This window comes from Artemia franciscana, chromosome 15 (assembly GCF_032884065.1).
Source record: "Artemia franciscana chromosome 15, ASM3288406v1, whole genome shotgun sequence".
Lineage (NCBI taxonomy): Eukaryota > Metazoa > Arthropoda > Branchiopoda > Anostraca > Artemiidae > Artemia > Artemia franciscana.
Genome location: NC_088877.1, coordinates 26257592 through 26276475, shown reverse-complemented (window position 1 = coordinate 26276475; position 18884 = coordinate 26257592). Strand labels below are relative to the sequence as shown.

General features: G+C 33.1%; 1 protein-coding gene and 2 long non-coding RNA genes across 8 annotated transcripts in view; 2 read left to right on the top strand and 1 right to left on the bottom strand.

The window, feature by feature from the left end:
• The window catches only part of LOC136036258 (uncharacterized), a 39713-nt gene extending 37142 nt beyond the window's left edge, over positions 1-2571 (top strand). Inside the window, exon 2 of the long non-coding RNA XR_010619680.1 lies at positions 1920-2571. This is a non-coding gene — a long non-coding RNA (uncharacterized LOC136036258). The remainder of the gene's footprint in view (positions 1-1919) is intronic.
• The window catches only part of LOC136036255 (uncharacterized), a 358105-nt gene that overhangs the window by 79427 nt on the left and 259794 nt on the right, over positions 1-18884 (top strand). For 3 of the 6 annotated variants that reach the window (XM_065718379.1, XM_065718377.1, XM_065718376.1), the window contains exon 1: positions 17855-18422. The exons of 2 other annotated variants lie outside the window; for them this stretch is intronic. In XM_065718379.1, the coding sequence (XP_065574451.1) occupies positions 18051-18422 (372 nt within the window). In that variant the 5' untranslated portion in view covers positions 17855-18050. Of the gene's footprint in view, positions 1-17854; positions 18423-18884 lie in introns of those variants that run through there. One more of the 6 variants, XM_065718378.1, reaches the window with a different exon arrangement.
• LOC136036257 (uncharacterized) overlaps positions 1-18884 on the bottom strand; it is a 60787-nt gene that overhangs the window by 21701 nt on the left and 20202 nt on the right. The gene's annotated exons all lie outside the window — the stretch shown is intronic.

Genomic DNA, 18884 nt, shown 5'->3' with positions numbered 1-18884 from the left:
TTGTATCTATCTATCTATCTATCTATATAAAAACGAGTTGTGTGTATGCATGTTTGTTTGTTTGTAAAAAGAGCGTTTGCATATGACGTCATTATTAGTACATACGGCTTTGTATATGGACAGACAATGGGAAAGCCAAGAATGTTGTATATTCGCAATTTTTACGTAGTTTGAAACACATATATAAATCTATCTATATTCACAGGTGGGACACAGGGACACAACTACAATGGCGCGTAACTAATATGGCGCGTAACGACTTACGCGCGCGGGGGGGCTTGGGGGGGCGCGAAGCGCCCCACCAACTAGGTGTTGGGGTGGCGCGAAGCGCCACCCCAACAGCTAGTATATATATATATCTATATATATATAAATAAGTTGTCTGTCTGTCTGTGGATGGATCAGGTGACGTCACCTGAAAAAACTGGATCAGGTGACGTCAAAACTGAAAAAACTAAAAAAAGGCAAAAACTACAAAAAAACTAAAAACTAATAAAAAAAATAAAAAAGCTAAAAAACTAAAAAAACTAAAAAAAGGCAAAAACTACAAAAAAAAACTAAAAACTAATAAAAAAGCTAAAAAACTAAAAAAACTAAAAAAAGGCAAAAACTACAAAAAAAACTAAAAACTAATAAAAAAAATAAAAAAGCTAAAAAACTAAAAAAAACTAAAAAAACTAAAAAAAGGTAAAAAACTAAAAAAACTAAAAATTAAAAAAAACTAAAAAAAAAGGAAAAAACTGAAAAATAAGCTAAAATAAAGGTAAAAACCAATAAAAAACTACAAAAAAAACTGAAAAAACTAAAAAAAGGCAAAAACTACAAAAAAAACTAAAAACTAATAAAAAAAGTAAAAAAGCTAAAAAACTAAAAAAACTAAAAAAACTAAAAAAAGGTAAAAAACTAAAAAAAATAAAAAATAAAAAAAAACTAAAAAAAAGGAAAAAACTGAAAAATAAGCTAAAATAAAGGTAAAAACCAATAAAAAACTAAAAAGAAAAAAAGGAAAAAACTAAAAAAAATTTTCATCTAAAAAACTAAAAAAAACTAAAAAAGGTAAAAACTAAAAGAACTAAAAAAGAAAAAAAATAAATGACGAAACTCAAAGAGAAAGTGACCAGGACAAAAGGAATGTTCGATTAGCAATCAACAAAGCACCGGGACACAGGGAGTATAAATGACGACCAGGACATAAGTAAAAAAAAAAACTATCTATATATATAAAAATAAGTTGTCTGTGGATCTGTGGATCGTGGATCAGGTGACGTCACCTGAAAAAACTGGATCAGGTGACGTCAAAACTGAAAAAACTAAAAAAAGGCAAAAACTACAAAAAAAACTAAAAACTAATAAAAAAAATAAAAAAGCTAAAAAACTAAAAAAACTAAAAAAAGGCAAAAACTACAAAAAAAAACTAAAAACTAATAAAAAAGCTAAAAAACTAAAAAAACTAAAAAAAAGGCAAAAACTACAAAAAAAACTAAAAACTAATAAAAAAAATAAAAAACCTAAAAAACTAAAAAAACTAAAAAAACTAAAAAAAGGTAAAAAACTAAAAAAACTAAAAACTAAAAAAACTAAAAAAAAGGAAAAAACTGAAAAATAAGCTAAAATAAAGGTAAAAACCAATAAAAAACTAAAAAAAAAACTGAAAAAACTAAAAAAAGGCAAAAACTACAAAAAAACTAAAAACTAATAAAAAAAGTAAAAAAGCTAAAAAACTAAAAAAACTAAAAAAACTAAAAAAACTAAAAAAAGGTAAAAAACTAAAAAAAATAAAAAATAAAAAAAACTAAAAAAAAAGGAAAAAACTGAAAAATAAGCTAACATAAAGGTAAAAACCAATAAAAAACTAAAAAGAAAAAAAGGAAAAAACTAAAAAAAATTTTCATCTAAAAAACTAAAAAAAACTAAAAAAGGTAAAAACTAAAAGAACTAAAAAAGAAAAAAATAAATGACGACACTCAAAGAGAAAGCGACCAGGACAAAAGGAATGTTCGATTAGCAATCAACAAAGCACCGGGACACAGGGAGTATAAATGACGACCAGGACATAAGTAAAAAAAAAATTAACAAAACTAAAAAGAAGGTAAAAACTACAAAAAAACTAAAAAGAAAAAAAAACTAAAAACTAATAAAAAAACTAAAAAATCTAAAAATCTAAATAAACTAAAAAAGAAAAAAAAAGGAAAAAAATAAAGGAGAAAAACAAAACTAAAAAACGAATGTATATACAGACCGGTACACCGGGATACAAATGACGACCGGGACACAGGGAATATAAATGACGACCGGGACACAGGGACACAACTACAACGGGGACACCGGGGGAAACAGGGGGATATAAATGACGACCGGGACAAAAAAACTAAAAAGAAAAAAAAACTAAAAACTAATAAAAAAACTAAAAAATCTAAAAATCTAAATAAGCTAAAAAAGAAAAAAAAAGGAAAAAAATAAAGGAGAAAAACAAAACTAAAAAACGAATGTATATACAGACCGGGACACCGGGATACAAATGACGACCGGGACACAGGGAATATAAATGACGACCAGGACACAGGGACACAACTACAACGGGGACACCGGGGGAAACAGGGGGATGTAAATGACGACCGGGACACCGGGACAGGGAATGGTCGATTAGCAATCACCATCAACAAAGCTCAAGGGCAATCATTAGAATCATGAGGTATAGATCTGAATACAGATTGTTTTCCCATGGACCATTATATGTTGCATGTTCAAGAGTCGGTAAACCTGACAATCTATTTATATGCAAAGACAATGGGACAGCAAAGAATGTTGTATATTCGCAAGTTTTACGTAGTTAAAACCATATATATATATATATATATATATATATATATATATATATATATATATATATATATATATATATATATATATATACAACAGCTAGTCTATATATATAAAAATAAGTTGTTTGTGTGTGGATCTGTGGATGGTCTGATCTGTGGATATCCAACAGCTAGTCTATATATATAAAAATAAGTTGTCTGTGTGTGGATCTGTGGATGGATCAGGTGACGTCACACTAAATTATTTCACACTAATACAAAAGAAGAAAAAAACTAAAAAAGGTAAAAACTACAAAAAAAACTAAAAAGAAAAAAAACTAAAAACGCTAAAAAACTAAAAAAAACTAAAAAAAGGTAAAAATCTAATAACTAAAAAAAAACTGAAAAAAATGAAAAAAGGCAAAAACTACAAAAAAAATAAAAACTAATAAAAAAACTAAAAAAGCTAAAAAACTAAAAAAACTAAAAAAAACTAAAAAAAGGTAAAAAACTAAAAAAACTAAAAACTAAAAAAGAAAAAAACTAAAAAAAGGAAAAAACTGAAAAATAAAAGAGAAAAAGAAAACTAAAAAAATATGAATAAATATATATAAAAATAAGTTGTTTGTGGGTTATGTCTGTCTGTCTGTCTGTCGAGTGACGTCGTGTTTGTCCGCATATGACGTCTGAATTATTTCACACTAATACAAAAGAAGAAAAAAAACTAAAAAAGGTAAAAACTACAAAAAAAAACTAAAAAGAAAAAAAACTAAAAAAGCTAAAAAACTAAAAAAAAACTAAAAAAAAGGTTAAAAAACTAAAAACTAAAAAAAACTGAAAAAACTAAAAAAAGGCAAAAACTAAAAAAAAAACTAAAAACTAATAAAAAAACTAAAAAAGCTAAAAAACTCAAAAAACTAAAAAAACTAAAAAAAGGTAAAAAACAAAAAAAAAACTAAAAACTAAAAAAGAAAAAACTAAAAAAAAGGAAAAAACTGAAAAATAAGAATAAAAGAAAACTCAAAAAATATTAATAAATAAAAAAAATCTATATATATAAAAATAAGTTGTCTGTGTGTGGATCTGTGGATCTGTGGATCAGGTGACGTCACACTAAATTATTTCGCACTAATACAAAAGAAGAAAAAAACTAAAAAAGGTAAAAACTACAAAAAAAACTAAAAAGAAAAAAAAACTAAAAAAGCTAAAAAACTAAAAAAAACTAAAAAAAGGTAAAAATCTAATAACTAAAAAAAAACTGAAAAAAATAAAAAAAGGCAAAAACTACAAAAAAAATAAAAACTAATAAAAAAACTAAAAAAGCTAAAAAACTAAAAAAACTAAAAAAAACTAAAAAAAGGTAAAAAATTAAAAAAAAACTAAAAACTAAAAAAGAAAAAAACTAAAAAAAGGAAAAAACTGAAAAATAAAAGAGAAAAAGAAAACTAAAAAAATATCAATAAATATATATAAAAATAAGTTGTCTGTGGGTTATGTCTGTCTGTCTGTCTGTCGAGTGACGTCGTGTTTGTCCGCATATGACGTCTGAATTATTTCACACTAATACAAAAGAAGAAAAAAAAACTAAAAAAGGTAAAAACTACAAAAAACTAAAAAGAAAAAAAACTAAAAAAGCTAAAAAACTAAAAAAAACTGAAAAAACTAAAAAAAGGCAAAAACTAAAAAAAAAACTAAAAACTAATAAAAAAACTAAAAAAGCTAAAAAACTAAAAAAACTAAAAAAACTAAAAAAAGGTAAAAAACAAAAAAAAACTAAAAACTAAAAAAGAAAAAACTAAAAAAAAGGAAAAAACTGAAAAATAAGAGAAAAAGAAAACTAAAAAATATTAATAAACATAAAAAATATAAATATAAATATAATATAAATTAGCAATCAACAAAGCACCGAGACACAAATGACGACCGGGACACAGGGAGTATAAATGACGACCAGGACATAAGTAAAAAAAAAAACTAAAAAAACTAAAAAAAATGGTAAAAACTACAAAAAAACTAAAAACTAATAAAAAAACTAAAAAATCTAAAAATCTAAATAAACTAAAAAAGAAAAAAAAGAAAAAAGGAAAAAAATAAAGGAGAAAAACAAAACTAAAAAACGAATGTATATACAGACCGGGACACCGGGATACAAATGACGACCGGGACACAGGGAATATAAATGACGACCGGGACACAGGGACACAACTACAATGGGGACGCCGGGGGGCACAGGGGGATATAAATGACGACCGGGACACCGGGACACAAGGAATATAAATGACGCCCGGGACACTCAAAGAGAAATCACAGACTGGAACACCGGGACACAAATGACGACCGGGACACAGGGAATATAAATGACGACCGGGACACAGGGACATAACTACAAAGGGGACGCCGGGGTGCACAGGGGGATATATAAATGACGATGGCGACTCAGGGAATGGTCGATTAGCAATCACCATCAACAAAGCTCAAGGGCAATCATTAGAATCATGAGGTATAGATCTGAATACGGATTGTTTTCCCATGGACCATTATATGTTGCATGTTCAAGAGTCGGTAAACCTGAAAATCTATTTATATGCAGAGACAATGGGACAGCAAAGAATGTTGTATATTCGCAAGTTTTACGTAGTTAAAAACATATATATATATATATATATATATATATATATATATATATATATATATATATATATATATATATATATATATATATATATATATATATATATATATATATATATATATATATATATATATATATATATATATATATATATATATATATATATATATATATATATATATATATATATATATATATCTATATTCACAGGTGGGACATAGGGACACAACTACAATGGCGCGTAACTAATATGGCGCGTAACGACTTACGCGCGCGGGGGGGCTTGGGGGGGGGCGCGAAGCGCCCCCACCAACTAGGTGTTGGGGTGGCGCGAAGCGCCACCCCAACAGCTAGTATATATATATATATATATATATATATATATATATATATATATATATATATATATATATATATATATATATATATATATATATATTTGGAATCAGCAAAAAAAATACAATTCTTTAGATGTATTAATTATTTTCAAAATTGATTTTCTTTATAGTTACAGTTACTACTGGCCGGATTCACTTCTATTTACAGTACGTTCCCATGAACTGATAGACACAAATGAATCGCTTTCATCACACAGTTCGTGGTAACGAAATGTAAGTAAGGAGCTATGTGGCTCAATAGTAACCGAAACCTTAAGAGATAGAGTCTAGATAACAATAGGCGCATCAAAGAATCGAATTTTGATGCTTATATATATTAATTTTGATGCTTATATATATTAAAAAATATGTAAAATGTACCAAATTTCATGGCACCCATAAGAAGTTACGGGCCTGAGAAAATCTGCCAAATTTTGGAAAAAAGAATAAACACCCCCAACAAATCAATTAGCCTTAATGAAAACCACACCATCAGATTCAGCATACCAGAGAACCGTTCTGTAGAGTTTTCAAACTCATATGTACAAAAATGTGGAATTTTGCTTTTTTTTTGCCAGAAGAAAGATCACGGATGCGTGTTTATTTGTTTTTTTTTCCCAGGGGTGATCAAATTGAACCAGTGGTCGTAGAAGATCGGGAGAGGGCTAATTTGATCGGAAATCAAAAGTTCTAGCGTCATTTTTAAGTGACCAAAAATATTGGAGGGCAGCTAGCCCCCCTCCCAAAGTCATCCGTTCCCCAGAGTCACCTAATCAAAATTTTGAGATAGCCATTTCATCAGCATGGTGGAATAGTCTAATAACTATGTCTTTGAGCATGATTTGACCCCCCACAGTCACCCGAGGGAAGGGCTGCAAGTTACGAACTTTGCCCACTGCATTGTATAGTATTGGTTATTGGGAAGTATTTAGACATTTTCAGGGGGATTTTCTGGTGGAGGGGGGAAGGATGGAGAAATTTTTCATATGGGAAGGGAATTTTCCATAGAGGGTGAGCCGGATTTCCCGGCATTATCCACAAACACGCTCAGAAATTAAATAAAAAAAAAAAACAAGTTTTTTCAGCTGAAAGTAAGGAGCAACATTAAAACTTAAAACGAATAGAAATTATTACGAACATGAGGGGGGTCACCCCCTCATAAATACCTCAATCTTCACGCTAAAGTTTTTCTTAGCACTTTTAAAAGAACTTATTATTCTAATTAAACGGCCTTTAGTGCTCCAGTAGGTTTTACTGGTCTCTTATTTACTATTTGGTGCAAAAATGTTTGCAATGTTGCCTACAAATAGTAGGCTACGCCTACATTCTTTAGTGATGTTGCAATTGCGTTCAAGCTCATTCTTCCTTAGTACACAATGAGATCAAACATTAGAGCTGGAATTTCCCATAGAGGGAGAGGGCCAAATAACAGGAACAAAAATCAAACTTAGGTTACCATAAGGTTATTATCAGTTAAAAATAATTAAAATTGATATGTAAATTTCGTTTTAAATATTCATGTACGGTGAGCAATCTTCAGAACCTGCATTAATTCAAAAATGTTAAGAAATTAAGTAAAAAAACAAGATTTTATGACTGAAAGTAAGCAGCGACATTAAAACTTAAAACGAACAGAAATTATTCCGTGTATGAAAGGAGCTGTCCCCTCCTCAACACCCCGCTCTTTACGCTTTTATTGTTTTAAGAAGTAGAGTTGAGAGAAAGAGTCGAACTTTAGCGTAAGAAGCGGGGCATTGCTGAGGGGACAGCCCCTATCGTATGTGGAATAATTTCTTATTGTTTTAAGTTTTAAAGTCACTCCTTGCCTTCAGTTAAAAAAAAATTGTTTTTTTTATTGAATTCAACATCGAAATTAAACAAGTTGAATTTTGTTAATCTGGCAACTCTGTTTTTCAAACTTTCACTACAACAAAGGTGTATCAATTTAATTCATTAAGAGGTCTTATAAAATCCAATTTATATGAGGATTGAAAAGAAAATTTTTGTGATAGAAACAAGTTAAATTATAAGTTGAATTGAGTCAGTTCAGTAAGTCGAAATTCAACAAATTGAATCTTAGACCTGTGGCGACTCTGCCTTCCAAGCTCTCACCAAAACAAAGAGGTATCATTTAATTCTACAATAGGTCTGATAATACAAAGTTGATATGGCGATTAAAACAGCATCTTAAAAATAAGTTAAGCTATAAGTTGAATTGGTCTATCATTCAGCAAGTTGAATTTTGGACCTATGAGAACTCTGACCCCCAAGCTTTCAAGAAAAAAAAGTACATCACTTTAGTTCAAAAAAGTCATGCAAAACCCAATTGATATGGCGACTGAATAGAAAATCTGGTACTTGTTAATTGTTAATAACACGCTCAAGAATTTTGGTCTAAACGATCTAAAAAAAAAAAAATGGTTTAGCTTTTTGTATTCGGAGACTGTTAGGTTAGACTGTTAGGTTAGGTAGTGGAAAAACTGCTTTAGTTATATTTTTATTAAATACTAGCTGTTGGGGTGGCGCTTCACGCCACCCCAACACCTAGTTGGCGGGGCGCTTCGCCCCCCCCCCCCGAGTCCCCCCGCGCGCGTAAGTCGTTACGTGCCATATTAGTTACGCGCCATTGTAGTTGTGTCCCTGTGTCCCACCTGTGAATATAGATAGATTTATATATGTGTTTCAAACTACGTAAAACTTGCGAATATACAACATTCTTGGCTTTCCCATTGTCTGTGCATATACAAAGCCTTATGTACTAATAATGACGTCATATGCAAACGCTCTTTTTACAAACAAACAAACATGCATACACACAACTCGTTTTTATGTAGATAGATAGATAGATAGATACAATACAAATTAACTGCGTAAAACTTGCGAATATACAACATTCTTCGCTGTCCAATTATCGCTGCATATAAATAGATTGTCAGGTTTACCAACCCTCGAACATGCAACGTACAATTGTCCATGGGAAAAACAATCAGTATTAAGATCTATACCACATTTTTCTAATGATTGACCTTGAGCTTTGTTAATGGTGATTGCAAATGCTAATCGAATTGGGAATTGCAATCATTTAAATTGAAAAGGCAGATCCGTTGGAATCATGGGAATGTGAGGAATAAGAACAGCCTCACCCTCAAAAGGCACTGCCAAGATTGTGGCCTCTATTAGGTTTTCCATTGTTTTTTTTACGGCAAGTCGCGTGCCATTGCAAAGCTTTGGTGGGTTGATATTTCTTAAAAGTATTATTGATACGCCTATTTTTAGTTGTAGCACATGTGGTGGAAACCCTGAAAGATCCACGGAATTTAAAAATTCAGATGGATAATTAACCGCTTCATTTGGTTCCAAAACTGTGTCTACTGACTTGTAAAGGACTGCCTGGTCTCGAATCTTGGTCAAAACAATATTGTTGATTTCGTGGACGTCTATATTTTTGGGTGCAAGAATCGCTCTTTCACTTGGCCATTTATTGTTTTTATGATTGTTTAGAATATTCGGAAATACTTTTTCAATCAATTCATTTTTGGACGTCACTAAATTACAGAAATCAGCAGGTAGTTGTATACGTCCTGAAATTGAGTCTACTGGGAGCTTTCCGTTTCCAATTGCCAGCAATTGATCTGAAAATGTTTGACCAGAGTCATCGTTTTGCAATCGGACACGCATATTTGTAGTTAATTTTAATGTTTTTACGTGTGCCCATAAATTAGAATTTTTCAGGCAAGCATTCATTTCGTCTGCAGGAGTTGATCTAGGTATTATAGGTAATGTTTGCCTGAAATATCCCGCAAGCAATATTAATGTGCTGCCAAAGGGTTTGGACTTCCCTCGCAAATCTTTCAAGCATTGATCCAGAGCCTCGAGCGATTTTTTGTGTGCCATTGTGCACTCATCCCAAATAATAAGTTTGCATTGCTGCAATACTTTACCCATCCCAGATGATTTGGAAATATTGCACGTGGGAGTTTCTGTAGAATGCAAATTCAGAGGCAATTTCAAAGCGGAATGAACAGTTCTTCCACCAGGCAGCAATGTTGCGGCTATTCCGGACGACGCAATTGCCAACGCTATATCATTTTTTGATCGAATTGATGCCAGAATCAGTTTTATCACAAACGTTTTACCAGTACCTCCTGGCGCATCCAAAAAGAAAATTTCTCCAACGTTGTTATCGACACAATGCATTATCGTATCATAAATGTCTTTTTGTTCCGACGTTAACTTGGAAATTTTATTTTGTACATACGACAATAGATAACTCGTGTTGTAACTTTGTTCACGATCCAATTCTACATATGTCGAAACAGCAGCGATATGGTTAGTTGAAGGCATTCCCAAATCCTGAAGAGGTTTGTTTGCCATACGTACGCACAAATCTTCTATAATAACTAAAGTGTAGTTATAATTTTCTGATGTAAAATCAAAAGTCATATCTGACGTCTCTAACTGTTTTCGATGGAGTAAATCTTCGGACATTTTTGACTTATATTTTTCCCATAACTCTGTAGGAGCTAATGGAGAGCAAGTTGTTAAAATGATGCCAAACAATGTACGAATTTGACTTGGAGTTGACGTTTCGCACGCGTCATTGATGCAGTTATCCCAGTGTTGGCCATTCTCCAATAAATTCAGAGCTTGGCATGCACTACAGTAAGTGTCATGTATAGTACCGTTTACAGTTCTCAAATACTCAAAGGATGTCGGACCGGGTACATTCACCAAAAGCAGGCGTAGAAAGAAGAATTCATGTTGATTGGGGTGAACGGTGTAGAGTCTTCCTATCGTGGTATCTTTGAAGATGGTAGGTTGGCCGTCGACTGACTTGCCCTGTTTTCGACGTTCAAATACTTTATTTTTAGTATTCCACGTGTAATACGAAGGCACTTCAGTATACAGCAGTTTTTTTGCAAAAGAATCATTTTTGCAAAGCGAAAAGAAACCGGTTAACTTTGTATCCGGTGGATTCAGGGCTCTTTGTTGCACGTTGGTTTCCGAGAAATAAACACGTTGACCATTCTGTAAATGTACCGCTAAGTGAACAACAGCTGGACTACGTTCATGCATCGGAAATGAAAGAATTCGCCAAACAGCTTCATTACTGCTTATGTATATTGCAGCCTGATATTGTACGATTTCGTCGATATCTTTGATTTCGGGCTGCAAGCCAAAAACTGCCATGTCAATGCCTTTGTTTACGTATTTACATATGTATTTGATTGCCTTTATGGAGCTACAGTATTCAACGTTTATGTGTGCATTAAATGTTTTTGATAATAATGGGGAATATGGAACAACCCACTGGTTATCTACTTCGATGGTGGTACCGTTACGCTTCTTTATTATTGCTGTTTTACCGCCATCTTCAGTAGATCTTCTTCTATATTGTGGGTAACCATCATTGCCAGTAATTGTGTTGGATACTAAAAGTCGAGGATATTGCTTTGTGCACCTTCCTTTGGCCATGCATGGTGAATTTTCGTTCAGTGCACCGCAAGGTCCATGTATCATATTTTTTACAATAATATCATGTAACCCCTTATCGACATTTTCATCAGGTATTTCAGCGGAAATCACATCATCAATTTCGTTCGAAGTAATTTCTTATGTAGCCAGATTAGTCTATGTGCGTGTGGCAAACCTGGTTTTTGCCATTCTACTGAGTACATCCAGCATCGCACTGACCCAAACACTTCAAAATTTACTATGTAGTTTATCAGTGATTTCAGCTTTTGCCGGAAGACACGGGCCGTAATGTCATGTCTATGAACCGCCGATTGTCCTTGAAGTAAAAGCTGCTGTATCTCGTCCCAAGATTGATTACATGTAAATGTAATAAATAAATCTGGACGACCATAGAGACGAACATACGCAATAGTATCTAGAGCATATTCAAGCATATGACGGGGACTGCCAGCATATGACGAAGGTAAAATTGTTAATCTTCCAACGTTTGTGGTATTACCGTCATTTACAACTGCATTTCGCAAATGAATGTATTGTTCAAAGCGAAGCTTGGTCTGATTCAGGCGGATATATAGCAAACGTTCTGATTCAATTTTAGCATACATATCAACGACGAATTGGTGAAACAATTGACGGCATTTTAAAATATAATTTTCTTCATCCTGCCGAATCATTAGTCTATAGGAATAATAATGCATTGCATTGCATTTCTTGTTCATTTCTTTGTTAGTGGCTGGATTCATCAATTTAATATTAAAGTGATAGCCGTCGGCTCCATCCCAAAAAATGATAGGATATTGTAGGGCATCGTAGCATCGATGAGTTTCAGCAATTCTTAACAACTGAGCATTTCGCTTATGAAGAATAATATCTCGAGGTAAAAACTGATCACCGACCATAACGATTGCCACTTCGTCGATAGTTGGAGCATTGTAATTACGCACATGTTGGCCAGGAGGCGTTTTTTCAGCGGAAATAACACTTTTATGCGTATCAGTAGGCATCAAATCGATGGCTGTTTTGAACAGACGCACTAAATTATTATTTTCGTGGAAAAGATGTTGCAATTGGGAAACGATTGTCCTTTCAACGTTGGGAGAAATTTCGCAACGTGCATTCAATTCAGAATTTCTATCACTGATGAAGTACAATTGTAAAATTTATGATTCTCGCCTGAGAATGGTAGAAGGGACCCTGCCCTATGATAAATTTGCCCTTTTACTTTGAAAGTAGACATAAATTGATCTGGATTTTCGATTTGGGCTCCAAACGACGTCATTTGGAAACATGAGTTATATTTCCTGATTTGTGACAAAAAACGCTTAGATTCTGACGTAGTTCCAGTAAGGAAAGTCTTCAATGGCTCTGGTAGTGCAGCCAATAGAGGAAGTTTAACTTTTCCTGAGGCACAACACATTCCCATTGTTTCACCATTGAATTTCAAGGCCTTGCAATAGGGACAAATTTTAGACATAGTCCCGATTTGAACACATCTACTCAAGCTATAATCATCGACTGGGCTGTACCTGCATGCCAGGCAATAACTTTCAGGTTGCTCTGATTCCTCGGCACGCTTTCTTTTCTTACTTTCTCTATCAGCAGCAAGCCTGATTTCTTGCTGTTCTTGTGATTCCTCGGCACGCCTTCTTTTGTCACTTTCTCTTTTCGCAGCAAGTCTGGTTTCATGTTTCTCTGGTAGTTCCTCGGCATGCCTTCTTTTTTTACTTTCTCTTTTAGCAGCAAGTCTGGTTTCATGTTGCTCTGGTAGTTCCTCGGCACGCCTTCTTTTTTCACTTTCTCTTTTAGCAGCAAGTCTGGTTTCGCGTTGCTCTGGTAGTTCCTCGGCACGCTTTCTGTTCTTTATTTCTCTATCAGCCTCAAGCCTGCTTCCTTATATTTCTTTTGATTCCTCGGCACGCTTTCTTTTCTTACTTTCTCTATCAGCCTCAAGCCTGTTTCCTTGCTGTTCTTTTGATTCATCGGAACGCTTTCTTTCTTACTTTCTCTATCAGCAGCAATTTTTTTGGCATAGACTCTTTGAGCATCTTCCTCGGCTGTTGCCATTGTAAGTTTATCAGTCATTTTACAGTTAAACCTTAATAGATTTCTACGTGAACGCACGTCTTAAATATCTTTAATGACGTCACCGTCATAACAAAAATGACGACAACTAACTTCATGACGTCAGTCAACACAAAAACATGACGTCACCCGACAGACAGACCCACACATCCACAGACAACTTATTTATATATATATATATATATATATATATATATATATATATATATATATATATATATATATATATATATATATATAGATTTAATGCATAGAGCTGGTATTTTGGTAAGTTGATGTTAGGTTAGATAGTTGATAGTGTGTTCTGGACGGCCTGCTTTCCATAATTCTCTTTTGTAGTGCCTAAAATTTTGTTAATAAAGTATTATAATTTCATCATTTTGGTATATTTCATTAGGATTAACCTAACACCACTTCTTTGGTGTGTTCTGAATAATTAACAAGAACAAGAATCTTTGTAAAACTTAAAAAGCTAAGTTATAAGAACGTAATCAAGTATTTTCTAACATGACAGTTTTAGAAATAAATGTAGACCGACTTGGCATTCCCGGTCATCCTCTAGTTCGGAGAGTAATGACAAATTTTAGCATTTAACCAGATTCCAGTCATTATTAAGTAATCCTTTAATTTTTTTGCATATAATCCAAATTCAAAATGGAAAAATCTCCGCTATAGACAACGTGGAATATATATATATATATATATATATATATATATATATATATATATATATATATATATATATATATATATATATATATGTATATATATATATATATATATATATATATATATATATATATATATATATATATATATATATATATATATATATATATATATATATATATATATATATATATATATATATAGTGCCGGTAGTCTGGCGGCTTCACCACCGGGCCCTGGCACTCGGCCCGTGGCAGGCTTTAATATACGGCTTATCACTGTCGCTTGTCTTCAAAACACAGACAATTTAAGCTTTTTCTTGATGTCATGACATCCAAACGGACCTTAAGTTATAAGTAGTGCCTTTGTAAAATTATTTTTTTGGACCTTTAACCTTGCCTCCGCTTTTATTTTGTCATTATGAAAGACATATCACCAATCCTTTGTTTCTTTAATTGTTCAGGTGGTTGGACATACACCTCTTTTTTTTTCAACGATATATCTAGTCCAGGTTTTTTGTTTTCAAAGGTATGGTAGGCATTGATGACCACTTCTGTTTCTTTTAAGTGTTCAGGTGGTGGGACAAACACTTCTTCTTTTGCCTCGGCTTGTCTTTTGTCATTATTAAACACATATCACCGAATCTGTGTTTTTTTTAATCGTTCAGGTGGCGGGACAAATACTTCGTTTTCATTCAACGATTTTCTTGTCCAGGATTTTGATTTCCAAAGGTATGATAAGCCTTGATGACTTTATCCATTTCAAAATCCCAAACCCAATCATCATCGCTATCATTTTCAATTTTGACACATTTTGATTCTCGCTATCCAGGTTGATTTTCATTGACTCGCTCACATGTTTGGTGTCTCATGTCTTCTAACCGAGTGTGTCTTTGCTATTCATTCTCATTTTTGAAATACCACCGCTGTTCTTCTAACCGCGTGAGTATTTGCTCTTGATTTTCATTTTTGACTCGATTACATGCTAGGGGGTCACATATTTTCTAACCGCGTGTGTCTTTGCTCTTTATTTTCATTTTTTACACTCTCTAATTGTTGTTTTCGCACATCCTCTAACCACCCGAGTCTTTGCTCTTCATTTTCACTTTTGACACATTTTTGAATTTTAATTACTTCAGACAATTTGGCAACGCTCTTTGCTTTAGCTGCCCGTATTGGTGTCTTCGCAATTGATGGTCCATTTTGTCGACGTTTGATAGTTTAGGTATTGGTTCCAAAGAACATAATATTACTTCAGACAATTTAGCAATCCTCTTTGCTTTAGCTGCCCGTATTGGTGTTGTCGCAATTGATGGTCCAGGTTGTCGACGTTTGATAGTTTAGGTATTGGTTCCAAAAAATCATCCTTTATAATAACTGCAACTGTAAATTTTTTTGGGCCTTCCAACAAACATTATATTATATAAATAACTGATGCGTTGAAAACTCAACAATCTTATTTATGCTATGCATGATGTCGTATTAGAAAATGCTTTTATGATGTGCTAACGCAGTACATGACGTCATTTGCAGAAACAAAAATTAAACCTCTTAACGAATTTTCTCAGACTTCTGACCTATCTAAAAGTCATTGGATCTTAACGAAAATCACACCGTCAAATTCAACGTATCAGAGTACCCTGTTGTAGAAGTTTCAAGCTCCTTTCTACAAAAATGTGGAATTTTGTATTTTTGCCAGAAGACAGATCACGGATGCGTGTTTATTTTTTATTTTATTTTTTTCCAGGGGTGATCGTATCGGTCCAGTTGTCCTACAATGTCGCGAGAGGGCTCATTCTAACGGAAATTAAAAGTTCCAGTGTCCTTTTTAAGTGACCAAAAAACCAGAGGGCACCTAGGCCCCCTCCCAAGCTCATTTTTTCTCAAAGTCATCGGATCAAAATTCTTGTTCAGCATAGTCAAAAAACCGAATAATTATGTCTTTTGGGACGACTTAATCCCCCTCCGTCCCTGGGGGAGGGGCTGCAAGTTACAAACTTTGACCATTGTTTACATATAGTAATGGTTATTGGGAAGTGTACAGACGTTTTCAGGGGGACTTTTTCATGTTGAAGGGGGAGGGGGTTACGTGGGAGGATCTTTCCATGGAGGAATTTATCATGAGGGAAGAGAACTTCCATGAAGGGGCTGCAGGATTTTCTAGCATTATTTAAGAAATCAATGAGAAAATAAATACAAACAATTTTCAGCTGGACGTAAGGAGCAGCATTAAAACCTAAAAAGAACAGAAATTACTACGTAAATAAGGGGGTTCATCTCCTCCACAATACGTCGTTCTTCACGTTAAAGTATTTTTAGTAATTTCAACTATACGGCCTTGGGAATTCAGGCGTCATTCTCAAGGAATTGGGACAAAATTCAAGCTTTAGTGTAAAGAGCAAGGTATTGACAAGGGGGCGAAACCCCTCATATACGTAATAAAAATATACGAACATAGAAGTTCGTTACGTAAGTTAATTCTTAAGTTAAGTATATTTATTACTAATAAAAAAGTTCGTAAAAAAATAAAAAGTTCTAGTTGCCTTTTTAAGTAACTAAAAACTGGAGGGCAACTAGGCCTCCTCCCCCACTCCCTTTTTTGTATCAAAATCTTCTAATCAAAACTATGAGAAAGCCATTTAGCCGAAAAAAAAATATGCAAATTTCATTTTAATTATTTATTTGCGGTGAGCCAAAAACAAAACATGCATTAATTCAAAAACGTTCAGAAATTAAATAAAATAACAAGTTTTTTAACTGCAAGTAAGGAGCGACACTAAAACTTAAAACGAACAGAAATTATTCCGTATATGAAGGGGTTGTCCCCTCCGCAACGCCTCGCTCTTTGCGCTAATGTCTTTTATTGTTTTAAAAAGTAGAGTTGTGAGAAAGAGTCAAACTTTAGCGTAAAGAGCGAGGCGTTGCAGAGGGGACAACCCCTTCATATACGAAATAATTTCCGTTCGTTTTAAGTTTTAGTGTCGCGCCTTACTTGCAGTTAAAAAAAAACTCTTTTTTTATATTTAATATTAAGTTGAAGTAGAAAACTAAAAACCTAAATACGTCTACAGAAATTCCAGTCAAATCCCGGATTCTCCGTAAACTCTTCACTTTACAGACCAATAGATTAAGCGATCTGATACACAGATTATATCCTGTGTTTTGTTGCAAATCTTACCACATGTTTATTGTTCAAGCGGTTTGTTATCTTTCTTTCCCATTGTTCTAAAAATTCCTGGGAAAATTGTTTTCTATTCTCTGTCTCCCTAAATTATAGGACCTACATCAGATAGTTGTTGAAAAGAATTTGCATTGTGAATGATAAATTATTGATGGTTAAGAGTTAAACCGTGAAGAGCTTTGAAAATCCCTCCTGGAAGCTACCCCGAATATACCCTTTAAGTGCATTGCCAAACCAGCGTTAATAGCCTAAGACAATTTGAAGTTGCCAGTTGTACTTTTATCCTTATGTGATTAAGAAGGAAAAAAGGGAAATTCCAAATTGAAACCTTACACTGTGAAATGTCAAATATAACTAATCTATAAGGAACTAAATTGGTTTTAGAAGTGTCACCTAGTGAAGTGTATTACTTATTGTTATTAGGAAGATGTAAATATGCGCAATGCAATTAAATAACATGCTTAAAATCCTGAAGCACTATTAGGTGAACTAAATATAGCTTTACTGATATTGTGAGGTTTAAGATATTTCTCGCAGGATCCGTGCTTGCAAAAGGCAAGCCTTTAGCCCTTTCAAATAACACAAAGTCATGGGAATGCTGAAAAATAGTCAATAATTAAGCATGTTTAAGTTTGAAAACACCTGACTTTTGACTTCTCAGTTCCGCTGTTCAAAAATTATGAGGATCTTAATTATGAAGCTGTGAGAGAGTGGTTTCGTCTTACTAGGATTGTCGTGGAGAATTTTCTTTTTGGTGGTACGAAAAAAAGTTGTATAGTTCTTGTGGCAAGTACATGGAAGTATTAAACAAACGCAAGGTACATCTATAACAAAATGTTCAAAGACAGTCTTTGTTGTGAAAATAAGACCCTTCCTAGGGGTAATCGACTCAATTATGATTTTCCGAAATTTACCAATAGTTTAACCCGACCAAATAAAACAGTGAGAATTTCAAGCAATTCATCAGATTCTGGAATTGAGGATGCAACTTTTTTCTCCACAAAAGATTTGGAATACCTGACAAAACTATGTGAAAAATACATTGGAGATAAGAACCCCCCGGAGGGCCAACGGATTTCACCGGCTATTTCTAAAGATGAGTTACTCTTTGTCGGTACAGAGTTTTTAAGCAACAAAACAAATAGGTTTTATACTCGGCTAAAACTGTCTCAGTGGATGAAAACTAAAGAGCCAGTATTTATCACGGTAAGATATCTGTTTATCCATATTACGTATTTAGCGATAGAATTAAGAAAATAAAAGAAAACATTTGTACAAGTAATTTGTATAGATAACATTATATATAAATAACTTAATGAAAATAATCAAAAGAGAGGAAATAATAAAGATATTCCTATTAAGATATAACCTGTGTTGTTCGTAAAGAGGAAACGACCAGTCGCAAATGAAGAATTGTAATTATGATTTACTGAATAGTTTTAAAAATAGGTTCCTAAAATTTTTTCATCCTGGAATGATTCTAGAACTGATTTCAGGAATCTTCCTGTCGGGAACGTCTTTTTTTCTAGCAGAAGGGTAAGGGATCCAAAGATTTGCCTAGCAAAGGCCTGCGTTACCCTATTTTGAGAAAAAAAGATCTTCTTTGCTGGTACTCTTTGAAATTTTGAACCTTAGAGTTTACTATCACTCCCAAGATCTCTCATACTA